A 22,130-nucleotide genomic window follows, 5' to 3' on the forward strand; every position below is an offset into this window, starting at 1 on the left:
GATGACAATAAACCGGTAGAGAAAGGCGACCAGGAGGAGCAGGGACGAGCCCTGCTGTCGGCTGGGTTTTGTCTAGGGGTGAGGCGAGTGGCTGCGGTGAAGGGGAGGCAGCAGGGGAGAAACCAGGGAGCATGGGAGCGGGGCACCCCCTTCCCACCAGTGCACCAGAGATGGTGGGGGGAGGCAGTGTGTCTGACATTGGGACTGAAGGGAGAGGTGCTCACGGCAGGCTGGCCGCATCCTGCCCAGCCACAGTGGCAGAGCCCATGGGCTGCTCTAACACTTCCCTGCTTGGATACAGCATGACCCGGCCCCGGCTTCCTTGGGGATCTGTGGAAAACTTAGGAGTGCTGGTGAGGGGTAGGGGGATGAGGGGAATGGGTTAGGGAGAGGAGCATTTGCACCCACGGTTCTCCCCCCTGGGTTTGGTGTGTGGCGGGGAGAGCGTGCTCAGCCATATGTCCAGCTCAAATGTCAGGTGTGGTTACATCCATGCCGTGGCAGAGGCATCCCCTGCCCTCCCCAACACAGCCTGCTGGTACAAGGGTGCAGCAAGCACCTGAATCCAACCCACTGCCAGGCTTCCCTCTCTGTTCTCCCACAGGCTCCTGTTGCCTGGCCCCCCACCCCAAATCAGAGCCCTCGCTTGCCTTCCTACAGCTTGCTGAAGACCTCGGTAGTAGCCACCTTTGCAAGAATTACTGTTGTTCTGATCCACTTGAACTGCCTCTTTTGTCAGGTCCACTAGCATAGGCAGGCTGCCCTTGGTTTGGACTTTTTGTTCTTTTTAACCTGCCTGGAAGTTATTTTTTAAATAAAATTTTTAGTGGACTTCCAAGTAAAATTGTGAGTGGGGCAGCTGCACTGCTGGCTTGAGCGGGAAAATGGGAATATTTCAGAAATAGGCAACGGGGACTGCAAATGGACAGTGCAGGCAGGGCTGCCCTGCTGCTCTGGTACATTCTGCCATTTGAATCGCAGGTTTTTATTTAACCATCAAACCGGCAGCCGTGAAAACAGGTTTTGAATGGTAAGGTACATCTTGATAAGCAGGATGTAATCTTGCAGCTCTGCTATGCCTTTTTGTTGTGTGGCAGGCCCAAGAATTAAATCTTGGGGAAAGCTCCTTATGAGAACAGCATATGGATAATCAAGGAGACAAGCCAGGGAAGGCAGACAGAGAGACAAGCAGAGGATGAGCTAATGAGGCAGACATGCTCGACGGAGGGATGAACAGGTGGAGGGGAAGGTTCTTCTCTCCACGGTGAATGGCAGCACACGACTCCGGAGAAACCCAGCTGCAGCCATGCAGCAGGCGCCGCTTGGGCTTGCAGGCAGGGTGCTTGCTGGTGGGAGGTCGTGCACAGGTCTGGGTAGCTCGTCAACGTGGTGAAGCAACACCTAACTGTACAAGGTGTGCAGCATCGCTCGTCCTTGTGTTTTATTTCATTGCTGGGAAGCCACAGTTGCACGCGTTATTTGCACATTAGTAGGAGTAAAACTATTAGCCATGGTCTCTCCGAGGACTCTACAGTTGTCGTCATGCTGCACTCCAGGGCCACTCATCATTTCCTGGACCACAGATCTTCCTGCTCCTGCAGCATGCTCTATGACACCAGAGCAAAAAGGCTGATTAATGATTCAGTTATACTTTGGAACAAGCTTGGTTGTTCCAGTTTTCTCCCTCTCACCTGAGCTGTAGCATCATCCTGACCTCAGACTGAATCACCGCTTTCCTCCTTTCTACCCATCCTCACCAACAGCCTAAAGGCACCCAGAGAGCTACTTGTTGCTAACACTGGGAGGATTTTTGTGCCTTCTTTCCCCTCAGTCCACACGTCTTCCTCAGGTCACCTGAATACACGGAAGCTTCTCACAGTTCACCACTCCACCCTGACTGGCAAGGAGCCGTGCTGCCAGGCAGGAGCATGGACCAATCCCTGTAGTATGGTTCCCTGTGATGGGAATCATCCAGACAGACAAACCTAGCTGCAAGGCAGAATAGCCCCCAGCTTTGCTTTCAGTGACCTCTTCAGACTGTGCTGTGATGTGAGGAGGAGCGTGGTGCTCACTGCAGCTCCGTGGGGAATAACTAGAAATGCGTGCTGGACCACTGTGAAGGAAAGAAAAGGCTGGTGCAGAGAAGATGAGTAAGAGCAAGCCCTACAGAGAGGTTAGGGCTGCAAAGATTGCATCCAAAGGACAAGGCTTGCTGACAGACGGCACAAACGAGTTAGACATGGCTGTAAGTGATGTGGAAAAAGGAAGGAGAGAGCTGGGAGACTCTGCTTTCTGTCCCTGCCACCGCCCACCAGTGCAAGCCCCCAGGTACTCTCTTTCCTCATGTTGCAGGCAACTCTGTCCAAGTTCGGTATATGCTACTTACGCCTCCTGGGCAGAGGCAAGGATTCACAATCAGGGGTGAAGCTCCTTTTGAAGAACAATTTGAGGATAAATGTTCCCACTTGCAAAACTGAGTAAGTCTCTGCATTGCAATGTTAGTTATGTAGGTATCAACTCCTCTTCAAGTCTCATGAAAACTATATGTCCTGGGTAATGTTCAGTCCCATTGATGTGATCTGCTCTGATAAGGGGAATAGCTCTTTCTTGAGATGGTTTTAAAGGATAGCGATGAATTTATTTAAAGCTACGTACCAAATCAGATGCGTGGGCCTCATTGAACTTGGCAGCAACAACACCATTTGCCTTCTGCCACGGACTGTCGATTTGTCAGCAGGGGCACCAAGCCAAAACATGCCTGCAATAGCCCCACTGAAGCTAACGAATCTTCACCTGGCCTGGACTCAGCCCCATCCTTTCTCCTTTGTTTGCATTCTTTGTCTTATCTGGTTTGTGCTCTGTGAGGCGTAGGGCAAGGCAGCTCTACAAAATCATTCCCCCACATACAGTCGGTCATATTCAGTCTACAGCAAGGAGAGCTGGATAAGAAATGTGCCTGTGAATGGGATTTTGTAAGATGTGCCAGCAATGGGAATGTGACAAGAAGGACACTGACACTGGCATTAAATGCAGAGCTGATGCCAGGCGCCAGGGTCTGTACAAGCTGCAAGAAAATATACTATTGCATACTCCAGATTTAATTCATACACATCGGAATTAGAGCGTCAGATCATACTGTTAACTTAAAAGCACCCACATGGCATGATTCAGATTTAAAGGATCTGTTCTCCCCTTTGAAGCTCCTGCTAATTCAGAGGAAATCTGTAGAAACAGCAACATTTCATCCACCCGATATTGGTGGTTGTGAAAAAGGGCTCAGACTCTTCCTCTCTGTACTTCTTTTTCTCCCTCACTTGCACATTATATTCTATTTCAAGGTCCTGCTTGCGGCTGTACTTCCTGCAGAGCTCTTAGATTCAACTAGTTGACACACAGCCCCGTTGTTCCCCGTCACTGTGCCAGGCTGCGCACGACTGCGCTGGTTATTATGTGTGCTTGTAGGCAACCTACCCGGGGACAGCTAGGTTATTCTGTCGGGGAGACCCTGCACCGCTTCTTCTCCTGTGGAGCTCTGCCTTACTTCAGGAACATCATGCTGGAAATAGACAAGAAATTAAGCCGAGAAATTAGGACGCACTTCATTAAGAAACACACACACTCTTTTGCTTAGCAGAGCGTGCACTAGGCTGGGACTGGGTCACGAAGCACTACTTCTAATCGACACTTTTCCGTCAAGTGGCATTCATATTTTTGTGCTTTTATAGTGGCTTAGGAGAAATCTAAATTGCTGTGGTCTCCCCTTGAGACAGGTGGGTTTTCAAATGAATCCCTTCCTCACGCTGGCCTACTTTATTTCTGATTGATTCTGTGGGGTGCAGGAGTTGAGGCTGGGGTGATCAGAAACATCCATCCTGGCCAGCTAAATCTACAAAAGACAAAAGATGAAAGCTCACGTGCTTGCTCTCCTGGGTTTTTTTTGGTTGGGATTTTTTTGTCGTTGTTAATTTGTTTGTAGCTCCGTAGTGTTTAGTGGGAGAGAGGTGTCAGTACCTCGGTACAGCAGTCAGCGTCCCCTTTTCCTCTACCTTGTTAAAACCTCTGACTCTCACTTGGCAGTCTGACTCAGCGCTGATCCCCCGATGCTTATCATTCACACTTGGAAGCAGGTTGCAATTGCGATTTCCATCCCATCACTCCTTTCCTAACTTGTGTTTGTCTTTCTCTCTCTCGCACATTCCTCTTTTTGCCCTCCCCTCTTTTTGTTTCCCGTAGCTGTGGGTGTGCAAATTAAGCTGGACTTGCTCCAACGCAAGTTTTGGATGGCCATGCAACAGGTAAGAGCGTTAGCAATTGTGTAGAGAGATAATTTAATGCTCTTCGTCAGCTAGGTCGATGATATGTTACATCACATACAATGGCATTTTGATGACGGCTTTTGTGAAGTTCATATTAAAAGATTTATGAAATAGGTAAGTTTGAAGTCGCACATTTCTGTAATCCTTTGACGGCACTAATGCTGTGTGAGCTGCGAGTCTGTTCCACAAATGCCATGTTGACCGTGTCAGCATCCTGGCCTGGCATTAGCTCTGCTGCGTATGACACATTTAATTGTTGAAATATGTTTTGTGCTCATTCAGCTTTTCAGAAACCTCATGGAAATCTGCAATTTTGGGCACATGGAAAAAAAAATCTACTGCCTTCTCTTGTCATCTTGATAATGGTAACAAAATGCTACCAGCTTGCCAAAATAAAAAATATTTGCTCCAGGGATAAGCTTTCAGTGTTGTCCTAATTTTGGACACTCTTGGTGGACTGAGAGAAGTGGAATAATTAAAACAGTCCCCCAGTCTGAGAGACAGGAAAAGTGAAACACCTTTCCCTTCCCACCCAGGGGCTTTCCCCTCAGGCTTTGCTTTCAGGGAGGGATACTGGAGGGGTGAGACTGGTGGGACCGAAGCAGCACACAGGAGAATCGGCTCTGCTGTCAGGAGAGGGAACTGTCATCAGACGGGGATGACAGCGAAGACAGGGCAGGAGGCTGCTCACTGGGAGCAAGCACACACGGGGAACAGAAAAGCACAGAGTTGGCCGCGGTGGCAGGGGCATCCTCGAAGGTGGGAGATCATGTAAGCATAACCTGAGCTAAAAACACTTCTGCAAAGCACGTGACCACATCCTGAAGCATCAGCAGAGAGCTTCCTTTTAAAAAATCTCCTGAGGGCCATACCCAGGTAGTTCTCACATAAACAAGCCCACATGGGCGTTAAGGGAATACGGGAAGGCTTATTAAAGAAGCTGAAAGGAGGCCTGTGGGCCAAGCGCCTGCATGCCACGGCCCTGGTAGGTGCTGGTATGAAAAAAGTCTGTGTATGGTTTCCCAGGACGTGACTGCCATTTGACGGAGGAATGACTAACAGATTTTGTTTTCTCTCTCTCTCTCTCACTTCACCGCATGCTGTGCCACTCTGGATGTCCACGCTGTGCCTCCCGTCTCCCAGCCCAATGACAGTGATGTAAGTAGGCAAAAGCTGGGGATGGGGAGGCATCCCGGCGTGCCTCGCCACAGCTCGGCTTCGTAATTGTGTCGTTTGCATGCCAGCATATTATAGGCACTGTCCCTTGTCTGTAATCACTGGAGACAGTCCAAGCCTGTCATAGGCTGTGTTTGTCTTCACGGTAATTAAGTGTCTTTGGCAAAGCTGAAATTGCTCTAGGTCACAGCGTTTCAGAGACCTGACCAACAACAGGAGGATGGTGTGAGGTGGGTTGGTCTCTGAGGGGGGAACTGTGCCCATAAGGCAGTAGATGTGGTCTCAGAGCGACCAGGGAGCTCAGGTTCAGCTCTTCCCCCCAACTCAGGGGCTCCCTGCAAGCCACCGGTGCTCTCAGATTGGGCTCCTCACCGTGGTCCCACTGCTGCATGGCCAGCCCAGCACCAGGCACTGCTGGAGCCTCTCCAGGTCTGGAAGAGCAGCAACAGCACAACTCAGTCCTCACGCTGCCAAGGAAGATGCTCTGAGACACGGGCCCTTCTTGTGGGAAACCGTTCTGATTCACCTGGGTTTCTGTTCTGCTTTCCAAGCTTTGGGCTCTGTATTTTTTATCCCCCAAGGCCATAATAGTGGTTCATTGTGGTGGTATTATCCCCGCTGACCAAAGGAAGGAACCCCCCAGGGATGAAGTACAGGGCCTCCTCTATGCATACGTCCAGGGAGACAGAGCAACCCAATGCTGTTTTGTGGTGAGGCAAGAGTGAGACGATGCTTGCAACTGTGGGTAAAGGGATGTTTTTGAGCTGTCATCCCTAGAGCCTCAAAAAGCCAGTCAGGTTTGGAGCATGAGCATGCGATATTGCAAAGCCACAGGGCCTGAAACGAAATCAGGCATCTCTGAACTTCCCCTGAAGTTGAGCGGAGGGATGGAAACCTGAAACTATTGGCTTTGTTCTGCAAGACTCAAGAAGAGAAACAAATTCTAACTGAAAGTAATAGTCTTGTGGTTTGAAATGACAAATTCACCTCTTGCTACTGAGAATCACCCCACAAGGGCGCTGGGGTTTATGTATAAGGATTGTGTGGAAATAATGGGCAGCTGGCTGGGAGCAGACAGGCTACGCAACACGTCAGTGTCCTTCCCTGACCCCAGAAAACCTCTGGCAGGAAGGGGACCCCGTGTACAGAAATGGCAACACCATGTCAGCTTGCTTTCCTCTGCTGCTAGAGAAAATAGCATTAAAAAATAACACAAAGAGACAGACACACACAGCCACGGCAAACTCGGAACAATTATTAAATCAATAAGCACCTGAAGGGCTTTGTTACTCACCACTTAACCCCTCGTGTCCCCACCCGGTTCAGTGTTGTGAAACACATGCCAAGTCTGGTACACAGAAATCCTAAATGAAACAAATGGATGGTGCCTTGGGCTACAAGAGCACCATTCACATCCGATTTTATCATTAGCTGTCTGGAGAATAAAGAAACCAACAGCAACAACAACAAAAAAATCGCTGCCTGGGAAGAATCCTGATCTAAAATACTATGCCATGTGTTTAGTCCAGATACTAGCAGACGCTAAAATGCATGCTGGTTTCTCGCCGGTGCACAATAACCATTGCTTTCACAGCCAGAGAGCTTGATGCTGCCCCCTTCATTAATAGGTCTCTGCTCCAAGTGCACAGGTGCTGCTGAAAAGTGTTTCAGGGAGGCAGGTGCAGGATCAGAGCCCTCAGCAAAGGGGACATTACTCAGAAAGGTGGCAAGTACACAGAGCCACAAGTCACCAATTTGGGGCGTGGTATTGGTGCATGCTGTCAAGCTTGTCTTGGTGGAAACGCCAGCTAAATTTCAGAGGTGCTGGTATGGAGACCTTCAGCTTGGCAATCCCAATGGGGAGACTGGGAGATGAGATCATGCCATGGTTAATGCCCTGCTTTTCCTTTCCAGTGCAGTGCCTTGGACGGTGCCTGTCCACTAAGCTGTCAGGATGACGTAAGTTGCCCAGATTTCTTCTCTGTACCTGTGGTGGGTGAGGTTGACTACCTACTCTGTGGGGATCTTTGTCTCCCAAAAAATCAGGTATTGCCCATCGTCTCCTCACAAGAGATTGCACAGCTGGGGCAGGACCTCATGGTGTTGAGACAAACCTGCAGTTCAGGACTTCCCCTTAGCTGTGAGATGAGCAGGAGCATGGGGATTCCAGCCAGTGACTCTAGGGAGAGTCCATCTCCTCTAAAGCTGTCTCACTGGCATCCCAGCACTGCCAAAGAGAGTGGCTGTCAGCATGACATGCACGCTGGACACCCCACTTTGTATTTCGTCCACGGCTTCAACCTTGGCCTCAGGCATATCTGGGACAGGAGCTCCTCTGCCCTGGAGAGTGGGATCACCAGAGAATTTTCCTTCTCTGTTCACATAGGACTTCCTCTGCATCCCAGTGAGACCTGAAGGTTTTCATCTAAACTCTTTGCCTCCATTTCCTGCTCTGCAAAATAAAAATAAGACCAGCACTGATAATACTCAGCAGTGAGGAGAGGGTTGTTTCTTGAGTGGTTATAAAACTGAAGTCTGAAGATGGAAAGCATTAGATACCATTTTATTAAAGAGAAGTACTCTCCAAATATCCTGTCACTTCCTGCAGGATGTATCGTCTTCTTAAGTGTGTCTCAGAGCCTGCTAGGCCTGCACACAGCCCCAACAGGGGACAATCTCTGTCACAGGCAGCTCACAAAGTAAATACCTCATAATGGAGGCGGAGAGGGAAAAGTCAATTGTCTAAAACCAGTGGTAGCTGAGCTGTGGGGCTAAGCCTGGAAATGCCAAGGCTGTTGCCATAAGCACAAGCCCACACCGCTCCATCCTGCACACAAACAGACAACCATGGAAAAAAGCTGTCTTTAATGTTGCTTCTCTTTCATCTCTGCAGATTCTGAATTGCTTCCTCATTGATAATAACGGCTTTATACTTGTTTCCAAAAGACCTGCAGAGGTAAGAGGGCATAAGAGAAGAAGGAGAATGTGCTTAGCTTGTTCTTAAATAACCCCCCAGAGCTGGTTAAAACAAATGAAGTTCAATTGTGTAACAAGGGTGGCGGGGGTATAATTAAATTCAGCTGTGTAGGGAGGGGGAAGCCTCTCGGCAGAGTGACAGCACATCCTAGGTAAGGAAGGAGTTTGCTGTGATAAGGAAGGAACTAGTCAAAATATCTTTTTATCAGAAGTAAGGAAATTAGACTCCTTTCCCTTGGCGCAAATGCTAACTAGTCAAAATATCTTTTTATCAGAAGTAAGGAAATTAGACTCCTTTCCCTTGGCGCAAATGCTACTGAAAGATGATCTGAGACGGTCCCAGAAGGCAGGTGTGCCATGACAAGGGAAGGGAGGGGAGGGGAGGGGAGGGGAAGGGAAGGGAAGGGGAGGGAGGGGAGCATGCTTTTGAGCACCTCTGAAGTCAAAGCAGACATTCTTCAGGAAAGGCAGCTGAGGGCACGGTAAGAGCAAAATGCCAAAGGCAAAAAGGAAGACGAAATCATTTAAGCAAATTGGAAACAGGAGCACACGTGAAGAGCTGAAGGATTTACTCACAGACGTGAAAGGAGTAAGGAAAAAGACTCCGAATAGTAATAAAAATACAAGCAACAAAAATTACTTCCTTTCCTCCTGCTGCCAGCACCTCCGTGACCATTTCCAGGGAGCTGAAGGGGCACAGTTTGTGACGTGACATCCAGTGTTGCCTGGGTAGAGTCAACACTGCCAGCCACTGTGTGGTTTAGCTATACTTTTCTGCTTTCCAGTAAATTCACTAGAGAGCTCTTTGTTGCAAAAAAAGAAAAGGCCATAGATTTGAGTGTCAGAAAGCGATGTGTTGGAACAGTCTCATAAACTAGAAAGCTGTAAGTCAATAGCAAGAGTGGGCCTATAGAAAAAATGGGAAATGAAGCAGTTTTGTTACTGACAGAAGTGTGGAGTTTCGTTAGAATTGCCATAGTACTGGAGTTAACAAATACTGTAAGCGTATTTCCCAAAGGCAGTAGATCTGATCCCAGAAATTCCTTTCTTCAAGATGTGACAAACAGGTTGAAATGGAAATTAAAAATAAAGTAACAGAACACCCGATGGATGTGATTGGGACAAGCAGCACAGTTTCCATAAAGGAAGAAAACCTATCTTATCAGCTATAGTTCTTCGAAAGTGTGAGTAAATCAGGAGATAAGGGAAAATGGATGACCTACTGCATTTCAGTTTTTCTAAGAGCCTTGAACAGACTCCCTTACAAGATGCTGTTAAAGAAGTTCTGGTTAAAGAGTGAAGTGTGAAGTAGTGGCATTGATCTCAAAGTAGATGGGACAGAAAAGAAAGAAGAGGAATTTTTAGATGGATATTTAGATGGAAAACGTCAGCTATATGAGTCCCGTGGTTTTCCATCTGGACTTGTGTTGATTAGCGTATTCAGAGTAGGCTGACAAAAGAAAAAGGTGAGATCGTGAATTCTGGAGGCGCTAAACAGTAAGTTCAGAGAGGCCAAGATGAGAACTGTTGAGGCTCATAAAGCAAAATGACTCACCAACATAGCCGTAGCAGTGGGTGATACAGACAGATATCAAGGGACGCATATTCCAAGGACCCCCATTGCATTTTCAAATGCGCTTTACTGAGTCCTGTGGCATGTGTCCATAGGTAAAGGTGACTACACCCTTTAGGTACCACTTCTACTGTTCATCCTCAGCAGCCGCCCTCCTGGGTTTTATCTCAGTATTCTTTCTGCACCTTATGGAAAATGGATTTTTCAAAAAGCTAATTTCTGAAAGATCTGACTAGCAGAATCATAGAATCATAGAATCTTCATGGTTGGAAAGGACCTTTGAGATCATCAAGTCCAACCATACACACACACAAAAAAAAAACCCCACCAAAAAAACCCTTACAATCTCTGTCACTAGAGCATGCCCTGAGGTGCCACATCTAGACGTTTCTTAAATACCTCTAGGGGTGGTGACTCAACCACCTCCCTGGGCAGGCTGTTCCAGTGCCTGATCGCTCTTTCCGTAAAGTAATTCTTCCTAATATCTGATCTAAACCTCCCCTGCCACAACTTCAGACCATTTCCTCTGGTTCTGTCATTATTCACCTGGGAGAAGAGGCCAGCACCCACCTCTCTACACCCTCCTTTCAGGTAGTTGTAGAGGGCAATGAGGTCTCCCCTCAGCCCCCTCTTCTCCAAGCTAAACATGCCCAGCTCCCTCAGCCTCTCCTCATATGACCTGGTCTCCAGACCCCTCACCAGCCTGGTAGCTCTCCTCTGGACACGCTCCAGCACTTCAATGTCCCTCCTGTACAGAGGGGCCCAGAACTGAACACAGCACTCGATGTGAGGCCTCACCAGTGCCGAGTACAGAGGCACGATCACTTCCCTGCTCCTGCTGGCCACGCTATTCCTGATAACAAGCCAGAATGCTGTTGGCCTTCTTGGCCACCTGGGCACACTGCTGGCTCATGTTAAGCTGGCCATCCACCAGCACCCCCAGGTCCTTTTCTGCTGGGCAGCTTTCCAGCCACTCTTCCCCAAGCCTGTAGCGTTGCTTGGGATTGTTGTGACCAAAATGCAGGACCTGGCACTTGGCCTTATTAAACCTCATACAATTGGCCTTGGCCCATCGATCCAGCCTGTCCAGGTCCAAACATGGCATTATACTGAATTTGGGTATATTATAAACATTATCCACATGCCTCCAAGATCAGGCATTTTGGCAGGCACAAGAGCTGTCATCTCCTCGAGCTGTTACCTCCCCTGACCTCGGAGAGTTCACCACTACTTTTCTTCTGGTTTCTTTATCTTCCTTCAGTTACTGCTTTTATTTCCTAGTGGCACCATGAGTGTCCACACTGTTAAACTCTACAGGGAATTCAAGACAGCAGCAGCAGCATTAAATCAATACCCTGGGTTTCATAGCCTGGCTACCTGAATGTTCCTGCGTGGGATCACTTGCTGCTAGGTGGCCTTCCCTGCCCCATCCCACATTCTTCCCTCAGTGCATCCTTTAACGTACTGCAAAAAAAAAAATAATCCCGTAGCTGGATTTTTGTGGGGTTTTTGCCTTTCTGGAGAAGTCAGCTAGTTCGCTGCCCTACCTCCCAGCCTCATACCTGACACCAGGACCAGCACGAGTGGCTCAGCTGCATGCGTCAGCATTCCAGCCCAGCGGCAGGGAGAAGGGCGGGCTGCCTGCACACTGCCTGTTCTGCCCCACCGGCCGGGATTGGAGGGAGCTTATCGGATGCTGAAGGAGTGAGGGTGCACGGTGCCATCCGCCCCCACTGTGTCGCACAGCCTGAGGTGGCTCCAGCACGATCAGGGCCCCACATGCATCCCTGTTTCCCCAAGGAAGGCAGACGAGGAGCTTTCATGCCCAAAACACCTGTTTCCCAGGGCAAAGTGCAAGCTAAGAACAGCAGAGTGGTGCCAAAGTGCCTGTGTCCTTACAGCCCCTGGGCAAGCAGCTGGTGCCAGAGACCCGCTCGGGGGGCTCTGAGATGTTTTGCTCCATCTGCTCGCTCCCTTGGGGCTGAGGTGCTTTATGGTGCACTCAGCCTGCTGCCTGCCCAGGGCTACCTGCTGCCCACACCTCCTTCCCTGGGTGACCACACTGGAAATCAGAGAGGCTTCATGCAAATTCAGGGTGAGGACAGCTTGGCTCAGGCTCTGACCCCCTCCACCCTTGGGATGGGGGATCAGCTCTAATAACCTCTGCCTGAAGGTGGCAGGAAGCTTATGGCAGCCAGAAGCCACCAAGCAAGAAAGAGGGACTCGGGATTTTAATAAGCGACGAGTTGGAAGCTCCCTGCAGGATTAATTGGGGAAGAATGGGTAATCTTTTAACTCAGGCTAATCCCCCCATCCAGACTCATCATAGAGGGAACAAAAAGTTAATAGCCAGAGTCAGGAGAAGGGAGTGGGTAAGGAGGACCAGAAGATCTAGGGCAGGGGAGGAAGGGAAAGTAAGTGGGAGGCCCAGGCTGTGCTGCAGTGAGGGCTGCCCCACGCTATATTTCTGCCCATGTTTGCAGCCATGGCCCCACGACTGCTCCTGAGGTTTTCACCACCTTTCGCTGCCAGCCAGAGGTACAGCTGCAGATCACAGGTCTGGAGGTCCCTCCGCCCGCTGGCGTCCAGATGTCCCCTCACTCGCTAAACCTCTTTCTCTAGGACTGTTGCCTTCTCCCTGAGGCATCTTACAGGGTATGCCTGCAAGCTCTGCCCAGGTGGGACTCCAAGGACAGGGTACAGGGTGACAGCTAAAAGGCCAAGATCCCACCAGATGCTGTGGAAAAGTAGGGGCTGGCTTTCATTGAGCCACACTGCCCGCTTGCCCAAACCCTGTCCCATTTGGCAGGTCTCATTTGTCTACAGCTTTTGTGTGTACCAAAAGTGCAAATTGCTCAACGAGCCAGCAAAACATGGACAGATACGTATCTGTGAGCAGAGATGTACCTTTTGAGCCATATGTGTGCTCCGGGATGCAGCTCTTTTCCACGCATAGCCTGCGTATGTACTTGTATGCTCTCAACTGCAGGGGGATGTGACACAGCATGTGTCATGCAGGATGTCAGAGGCAATGCTTTGTGCTGTGAAACTCTGGAATTGCAAGGGCCTGTGGAAATCTGCCCAGAGCTGGGAGGTAGGAGAAGCACGGCAAAGGGATGTCTGGGAGAGCGGCAGCCAGCGACAGGAGGAAGCAGGCTGCAATGAGAGCTGCTTTGCAAAATGTCACTTCAGTACAGGACGGCTTTGGTTTCTGCCAACTGATGCTTTCCTGTGTTACTATCTGCACAGGGCACCTGAAACAGCACCAAGCTTTGAATGTCTGACTCGGTGTTAAAGGCCAGTTTGCTGATGCTTTTCTGAACACATTCCCTAGGCCTTACTCTCAATTACACTAACAGCGCCTCATACTTGCACCTATAGGAATGACATCCTGCCTGGAGAAATTTGGTCATGCATCAGCATCTCTGGACAGAGTGGGCCCCGTTTATAGTCCTGTAGTGACCCCCCTGCCCTTGCCACACCGGCTGCAGCTTGCCCTGTGTTAAATCCCACGGCTCGGGCTCCTGCTGGGACTGCAGACTGGTATTAAATGGAAGCAGCTGGCCTCCTCGCCACCCTAATCAGATTGAAAGAGCGAGGGAGGTGAAAAAAAGTTAGCGCTTGCTCAGACACATTTGACTATGTCTGAGACGATTACAGCCTAGATGCTCGAAAGGGAGTTGATGTTATGTATCGATTTATACAGCGAAACGCCTTCTAAAGCCTGTTGGGAAGAGGCTCATAACCACGTAACACTACTGTTAGGTGATTACCATATGATCTTAGGTAAATCTGCCTAAGGGTTTGGGTTTTTTTAGTGGAAATGCCCCACTCAAATAAATGAAGTCATCTGTCGTCTGCTAATACGTGCTAAATGACTGCTAGCCTATCAGTGGAAAAGTAAAATGTCTCCCCAAACTGTGTGAACACTTCCATAACATATGGGAACTATTTACTGGGTTAAGACCCATGGGCCAGGAAAATAGACGGAGGACAGCTTGTATCTCCATTTTTATTATTTACGAGTATTTTATTTACTTGCTTGCAAACAAAGGAGCGGACTTGGCAGATTTGAAGCTTTTTTTCAATAGATTTGTCATGGTTTAGTAATCAGGCTTGCCAGAGCTGTTGTTTGTTTGAAGAAGGCTTTAGAGCAGTGGTTCCCAGATTTGGGATTGGGACTGTATTTGAGGTTATTGACTCCAAAATGTAAATGGGACCAGAGGGCCGCTAGCTCCACTTTTAGTCCAGGCATGGAAGTGGGATTTGGGGTGTTGCTCCCCAAATGCAACTTCTGCTAGGGTGGAGTCTGTGGTAGCACAGCCCTGGCTGTGCCAATGCCTAGTGTGTAAGGATGGGTCGGGATGTGTTGTGTCGTTTGGGTTACTGCCTGCTCAGAACTTGCACAGCAGTGAGTTGTAAAATTGTGTTTGCTACCTAAATAAATGTTTGTGGTGCGCTTAGGCGTGGAGAGTCAGTTCGCCTAGGGCAGCAGGAGAGCAGAGATTTCTGAAGCCACTGCAGCCGCAGGCTAGCAGAGAGACTCAAGTGGAAGAGACTCAGGCATTCAGATCCGGAGAACATGGATTCACAAAAACCCACAGGAGAGCCCAGGCTCCCAGTTAATCAATGTGCCTGGGTCTCTGTAGCTTGAGAGTCTGCCTTTTTCCGTCACAAGCTGCAGGGACTTACGTGGGCTAAATCATTTCCAAGTGCGTTAGGAATGGTGCAGGATGCCCAGCTGGCGATGGGGGAAGTCCTCCCTCAAGCTTTCCAGCCCGCCAAAGGACAAAGCTCGGCATTACCTCCTTATAAAGCACTCGTTATGTGTAGTAGGCCTCCAGACAAACTGGATCGTCTGGAACCATCGAGCATTTGGAAATTTTACTGTTGACAGTTTATTCTGGGTTTTTTCTTTTCTTGTGCTTGCAGACTGGAAAATTTTTTGGTGCAGTGGATGGCTCAGTAATGACCCAGCTGCTAAACATGGGCATGTTCAGGCGGTAAGTGGGGGATCTCTGCGCTGTACTTCTCTTTCTTCAGCTGGTGTGTGGGTCAGAACATGTTGGTCCCCATAATCAGCATTTGAGGAGGAGAAAATGTACATGCTGATGCACGTGGCGCTCTTATTTTGCTACAAGAGCTCCTTTAGCTACCTGCCCCCTCCCCGACTTGCTCAGCCATCGCCACCACACACCCTGTTTCTCCTCATCTCCTGCTCTTCCACCTGCTGCAAAGCACTGAGAGAGACAGTAACTCCCGATCTCCGTGAGGCCAGAAAGCAGCTGCTCCTCTGTCTTTTCCAGGGCAAGATGCTATGGGAAACACTTCTTGGTGTTTTGAGTGAAGTGCTTCAGTTCCTACTGCCACTTGGAAAGCCTTTCTGTGAGCAGTTGTCTGAGAGCCCCTCAGATGTGGCGTTGCAGCTGGCTGAGCACATTTCTCTCTCTCCTAAAAATACCTTTGTTTGTCTCACCACTGCTCCAGACCATGTCAAAAGAGACCTCAGAGTTTCAGTGGCTTGAAAACAGGAACTAGGGGGACCTGAGGTAGATGATACAATTATAATTCTCCTGCTTCAGAGCCTGCTTTACTCACCATCTGAAATTAGGGCCATCTTTCCTCCTGCGCTGACCCACTTACATTAATCTGGAGCCTGTATTGCTCACTTTGCGAAATCCAGCACTGGCCAAACAGCAAAGACGCGCGTAAGCAGGCCACTGCTTTAGTTCTTCCATACAGGATTTTTTTTAGAATAAGTGGTGCACGCTGATGTGTGTGTCCTCTAGGCAGTTGCATTGCTTGGTTTTGACTGCTTGCTGGTTTTGTTTTGATTGCAGGGTGACCATGTATGATTATCAAGCAATGTGCAAAGTACCCTACCACCACCACAGTGGTGCCCGGCCTCTGCTCAGCGTACGTATCTGTCTAGGCTTGGCTGTGGAGGCTTTCTCCTAGGACGTCTCCAACACCTTGATGTAGCACGTTCCCCGAAAGAGCTTAGCAGCTGTTTGCTTTCAAGTGATGGGAATGTCCAGACTCATCTAAGGCAGATTTCTGAGGCAGTGATGGCCACTGACAGTGCCTTCCGATTTGGCCCCCTATTGGCGTATGGGATCTGACGGAAAATTGGAAGGACCAGGGAAAGGACAAGAACTAGACTATGCCAAGCTGCTTCTAAAAGCTGAGGAACCAGCTTACTGCTGAAATGAACAGAAATGCTTTTACAGGGCATGGTTTTAGTCAGCAGCTCAAAAAAGGAGAGTTGCACTGTCAGAGAACAGAGCATCTGGGAGAAAGCTGTCAGCCTCTCAGGGAAGCATGAGTGGGCTTGGAGTAACAGGGAGAGGGGGTTAACACTGCTGAGAAACGCTGATAGCCCAGGGCACGAGCTATCGCAGTGTACAGTTTTGCCAGTACCCAGATGCAACCTCTCTTTAGTCAGATACAAGCTAATAATCCCGCTCTACCTTCCTAACCTGGCCTTGACTAGGCAGAACTAATTACTCAACACTCAGGCCACTTCAAACTAGCTGAAGCAACCCTAAGCAGGGGTGTGTTTATTGCTCTTATGATGGGGGGTTTTTTATACTTTAAAATGTGGTGTGCTGGAAGTACACAGTACAGCATAACGTGGTCAGCTTTCTCCAGTAAAAGAATTTTCAACAAAATCCTACTTTCTAATAATGTGTTATATTTTTTAACACTCTCTCAGTTTTGGCAATAGCTATACTTAAGCTGGATAGATAAAATATTTTGATTGCAGTGAAAATATTTGCTTGATCATATCCTCAAGAATTTTGATGTCTGAAAGAAATGTAACAAAATATGGACTGCCAAGAACCAGGTGAATTGGGAAGAGAATAAAAGGGTGAGCATTCAGCCTTCATCTCTCCCTTTCTGCTCTTAGCAAAACCCTCCAAAAGGAAATGAAGAAAAGTCCATTTTTTGTATGTACCATTCAAAGGAAAAATCAGTCAAATTCCCAACCATCTATACATTTTACTATTGGCTGACTTATTTTGGTTGAAGGTATGTCAGCTAGCAGTAATGGAACATTATCTTGTGTCCTGTGAATGCTGCATCTGTTTTGGGTTTGAGGGTATGGGCATGATTATGAGAGGGAGAGATGAAAATTAGACATGGTTACCACGAAGAAAGGAAGCAGCAGGATCCTCTGCAGATGAACTGTCCCTGGGACAATGCTGGATTTCCAATTTGTAGCTGAAAAGCAGGAAGATGATAGAAGTCATGCCATCTTGAGGAAAAGCTGGATGAAAGCACAGTTAAGCATAATCAATCAGTGGCAGATAATACTAAATCCTGGGCAATGCTGTAGCTTGTCCCAGAAACACCACTTGCTATCAGAATATAAAAGCATCCTAAACTGGTGGTGTCCCATTTAGCTGTGTTTCTCTCCTGCTGTGAGCTCTCAAGGTCGTCCATACTGGAGAGAAATCATCAAGCAATTACATCTTCAAAGTCCTTCATACATTTGTGATAAACTCCCTGACCCTGATGGGGAGCGGGTGAGAAGATATTATTAGTAGCGAGGCAGTTCTGCTGGCTTTTGATGCATTTTGAACATTTACCAGTGATGCCCAGGCCTCGAATTTCCAGCCTGTCTTCAAGAGCTCTGATCAGTGGAGGGAATTGGTCTGAAACCTGGGGTCCTGCATAACAATTATAAACTCTCTGACCAGGTCCTTATGGTATTTCTCATTTCTTCTTTTGTTCTCCAGCCTATTTATGCCTTTCTAGCTGCAGTGAAATGGCTGATAAGTGATTTCCTCATGTGAGTACCAAAAGATGGGGGTGTTTGGGAGGCTCAGACCAACGGGGGTGAGAGCTGAGAAAGCTGCAAGCGGAGGCCCCCGCGTAGGGCGTTGCTCTCAGCCTTCTCCTGACATTCAGCTCAGCGCCTCGCTCCTGGGAGACAGAAAGCTATTACTATTCCCATTTTGCAAACAGAGAGGCAGAGGCCCAGAGTGGGTCTGGGATTTACCTGAAGTCACTCAGTACAAAGTGGCAGAGTCAGAAATAGGACTCGGGTCTCCCGGGGCCCCATGCGGATCCTTGATGCTAAGTCCTCTTGCTTGTCTCCTTTGCCCGTGATGAGCGAATGCGCACCTTCGCTTTGCCGGGGGCAAAGGTTGAAGGAAGGAAGCCAGGGAGCTCAGGTCTGAACGACAGGCAAAGGAGGAGAGAGGGGAGGCCTTGAATCAAGCTCTGAATTCAAGCTCACCTCGAACTGCTGGGGGGAATCGGAGTTCAAGTTCAAATTAGGATGAAAGTGATGCTGCTCGGCTTGCTGGGTGTGCAAAAGGCAAGGTGTGGAAAAGATCCAGCTCCTAGGGCTTGAGCGTAATTCAGAATAATTCAATGTGATGTCCATGTAGCCTGAGTATGGGCTCCCTCATGGCCATCCATGCCTGCTCCTCGAGTGGGTCTCACAGTGACTGAATCCCCTCCCAGCTTCGGGGGCTGCCATACTCAGTCCTTCCTTCACTGGCAAGGCCCCGGCACAGTATGTACTTCAGGTAAAAGCCCATTCAGTTACTCCACAGTCCAGATCCCATGATACAAAGCTACACTCTCATCATGCGGAGAGGAAAGAAAAACAAAATTGAAAAAAAAAAACCCTCAGACTTCCACTGCCAGCAAATTCATAGTAAACATTTTAGAACTGATACTCGCCGGGTGATGGGGCCATCTCCTTGACACCTGCATCCTCCCAGGCTGCTGAAAAAGCATCCTCTGTTCTTGCTCTTTTGACAGCTTCCTTTTGGAGTTTAACATGAGTAGCTTCTGGCACTCAGACAACTTGGCAGATGGTGAGTACACAAGAGTCCAGCCGCCCCATAGCACATGAGTGTTACAGCCACTGGTGGCAGAAGAAGCTGGATGGGGAAGCCTGGCCTTGCACGAGGAGCCTGCCATCTGCCCCACCACCTCTCCCTCCGCGGATGCTGGAATCCAGCTTCCAGGTCCCGCCACCACCCCATCTCCCCTGACTCTCACCCCCATTTCATGCTGCCACAGCACTGGAGGGGTCAGGGTGAGGTGTGTGCGGCTTGGAGCATGCTGCTTGCATTCCTCTGGGTAACTGCCAGGGTCGGGGGAGGCTCTTCTTTCCAAGGAACCCCACCCTACATGCAGTGGGATGAGAGAGACCATCAGCTGCAAAGCCCTTCAGTTGGAAAGACTCCCTTCCACTCTTTCTTGAGGGTGGCCTACAGGACAGGACAGAGCAGGGCTGGAGCAGCAGGTTCTCCGGAGCCTAGCAGGGGTCCCAGAAGCTAGCCAGAAACCTGTAACACATCGAGGGTCTTCACTTGCCCACTGGACCCTCTGGAAGAGAGAAGATGATGGCACATGGTACTGCACAGCAGCTGAGTGCAGCAGAGGGGTATGTCTGGGCTGAAATCCAATGACCTGCCATCCCAGGATGTTAATGGCCCTGAGGCGACCCGAAGGGAAAGTTGAGGAGTGCTCTGTGCAGCCATGTAGGTGCCATTATTACATCCTTGCTAATTATTCAGCACTAATGGTGCTTTTAGCGGACACAGGGGTACCTTCCCTGCTAACTGTGGGACTGAGTCTTCTGCACTGAACTCTCCTGGAATAATGGGGAAACAGTCATTTTTAGAAAGCAAAATTTCCCTCTGGTCAGAGAAACAGCCCAATGTCTGCGTACTGTTTAGGTCCCGCTCACCTCCTCCAAAGGGGATCGCCAGGGATGGCGGTAGTAGTTGCAGCCATCCTCTGTGTGTTCCTGGCTTCGGCTTAACCCACATCAGGGTAATGGGAGTGCCCCACACAGAAATGGGTGGGGAAGAGTCAGATGAGCAAGTGCAGTCCTTGAGGCAGGGCAGGAGGGACTGCTCTTTCTGGAGGACAGACCGACCTGGTGTTCCTGCAGGGAGCTGCTGTGGAGGCTAAACGGCTGCAGTTTCATTTAGTCTGTTGAGGAGATGTGAGGAAAAAGAGAGGGGGGTTCTCACTGCTGTCCTGCTTATCACCATTTCCTTTTGTGCTTTCTTCATCTCTCTCCTGCATCACCTCCATGACTGCTGTGTGCAAATCCACCTCTTCGCTGCGCTGCCATCATATGAAACTGTCACGTGGCTCCATCTTCATTGTGTGTCTGTGTGTGTCGTACAACTTTTCCAGCCAAGGCTGTCTTCCATCACTGTAAGTACAACCACTTAGCAGCGAAAAGAGGAGGACTTAGCTAGAAATCCCAGGCTGGGAAAGACTTTGGACAATGGGGAACCTGCAGAAAAGTGTGACAGGGACAAGGCAGTGCCTGTCTCTATTTCCCTGCACTGCAAAGAAAGAAGTGATGCTGTTGCTCCTTTCTCTGGCTGAGATGGTGATTGAAGGTCTGTCACTGAGAAGTGAATAAAAGAGGGGGACACACCAGCCTCCTCAGTGACTGCGGGCACAGACAAAACCATCACTCGGTACTGTGGCATAGGTGGGCCCGCAGCCTGTGTACCATGGCACGTCCTTCACTTTGGTCCCCGGTGGCACCCTTCTTTTCAGTTGTCATGCCAAAACCAAAGACCAACCTGTGCCTTCTTGCAGGAGAAACTATATGGGTCTCATTGACTTCAGATATTAAGAGGCAACTTAAGTCTTCTTTTCCGCACCCCATGGCTTAGCTCCTTCTGATGAATACCAGCCCAGCTCCAGGATAATGCAGAATTACTTTCAAGCAGTTCAACTGATAAGTATATGCTCTAGCTCATAAATCCGCTCCTACAGGCAAGTTAGAAATCCCTCCAAGACAGAGTCCAGACTGTGGCTGTGTTTGTATCTCCCTGCTTCCATATCTAGCTTGTATTCGTTGATTTGCTCTCTGCCCAGTGAGACGTATGTGTGAGACAGAGATAGAGAAACAGAGACAGTTGGAATGTGTCTTACTGTATGAAGAAGAGGAAGAGAAAGAGAGTGTGGCGATGGATTGAAAAAAATGAGTGTCCATATGTGGGGGAGGGAGTAGCAGGGTGGAAGAATACTATTGGGGCTGGAAGAAATGGATTGCACATGTTGTTAAGAATGGGCTGTAGGTTTTTGCCAGAGATGTTAACATTTTCTTGACTGCCTGCCAATGCTGGTGTATGCAAAAAGTACGGAGAGAAGGAGACATTTTGTGAGAGGGAAATTGAGCACTCATTTATTCAGGGATATGTGCAGAGGAATTAACGGTCGGGGATCTAATGCTCACCTTTGCCTGACTGTGAACCTCTGGCTCTGCAGCACTGCGCCTGTTTCTGCTTCCCAAATTCTCTTGCTTTCTGGGAAGGTGAGACTTGCCGTTGGACTATGGGCATGATATATTCAGACTGCACTCATCACGCAAATCTGCTTTTCAGAGGTGGTGAGAAGACATGTTTGCTTCCACAGATTTTTCACTGCTCTCAGCATCTCATTCCTCTCTCTGTTTGTAAGGGCTTCTGCTTTTATGGACATCACCACAGGTTTGAAAGCCTTTAATTAAGCCAAAAATACTTCCAGCCAAGGCACGCAGCCTAGAAAGGACTATTTCTACAATTCTGTAGCTCAGAAAAGTTTCTTTTTGACTGCATGGTAATGTACACAGAGGGTATTTTACAGGATAATTTATTAAATTCTGTGTTTTGTATTTGTAACTAAGTGGCAGATTTTGTGTCTTGAGTCCCAGAGTAAATCCACTGACTTGGGTGCAGTTATCCATGATTTATGCTGGTGGGAAAGAGTTCACAGTCTGGGCTGTATAGTTCATAACAAAGCGTGGCGGCTGCCTTTGCTACTCAGAAGGATTGGTTGCCAAATGTCTGACAAAGTCTTTCTGGAAGCGCAGATGGTAGCAACGATGGCCTGGAATTAACTCACTCTTTGCTATAAAGTTTGCAATTTGTTATCAGCTCCTCTGGCTGTTTACTAATCCCTGACCCCCAGACTCTCAGAGCGCTGATAACGTTTTGATGTCCGGCATGTGCAAGCAGAGGCTCAGCCCAAGCGTTTTGCTGATGATGTACGTGCCACTGGGCTCCTCTGAACTCCTCGATACTGCTGCCGCGGCACCGCTTCCAAGCAAATTA

At 48.8% G+C, this 22,130-nt stretch overlaps 1 protein-coding gene across 1 annotated transcript in view; it reads left to right on the plus strand.

The window, feature by feature from the left end:
* The window catches only part of CACNA2D4 (calcium voltage-gated channel auxiliary subunit alpha2delta 4), a 132,402-nt gene that overhangs the window by 100,248 nt on the left and 10,024 nt on the right, over window positions 1-22,130 (plus strand). Inside the window, exons 29-37 of the mRNA XM_054214270.1 lie at window positions 4,234-4,295; window positions 5,460-5,474; window positions 7,407-7,451; window positions 8,386-8,448; window positions 14,974-15,044; window positions 15,882-15,957; window positions 17,784-17,836; window positions 18,820-18,875; window positions 20,215-20,235. Coding sequence (XP_054070245.1) covers window positions 4,234-4,295; window positions 5,460-5,474; window positions 7,407-7,451; window positions 8,386-8,448; window positions 14,974-15,044; window positions 15,882-15,957; window positions 17,784-17,836; window positions 18,820-18,875; window positions 20,215-20,235 — 462 coding nt within the window. The remainder of the gene's footprint in view (window positions 1-4,233; window positions 4,296-5,459; window positions 5,475-7,406; window positions 7,452-8,385; window positions 8,449-14,973; window positions 15,045-15,881; window positions 15,958-17,783; window positions 17,837-18,819; window positions 18,876-20,214; window positions 20,236-22,130) is intronic.

Source organism: Rissa tridactyla, chromosome 1, assembly GCF_028500815.1.
Source record: "Rissa tridactyla isolate bRisTri1 chromosome 1, bRisTri1.patW.cur.20221130, whole genome shotgun sequence".
Taxonomy (NCBI): Eukaryota; Metazoa; Chordata; class Aves; order Charadriiformes; family Laridae; genus Rissa; species Rissa tridactyla.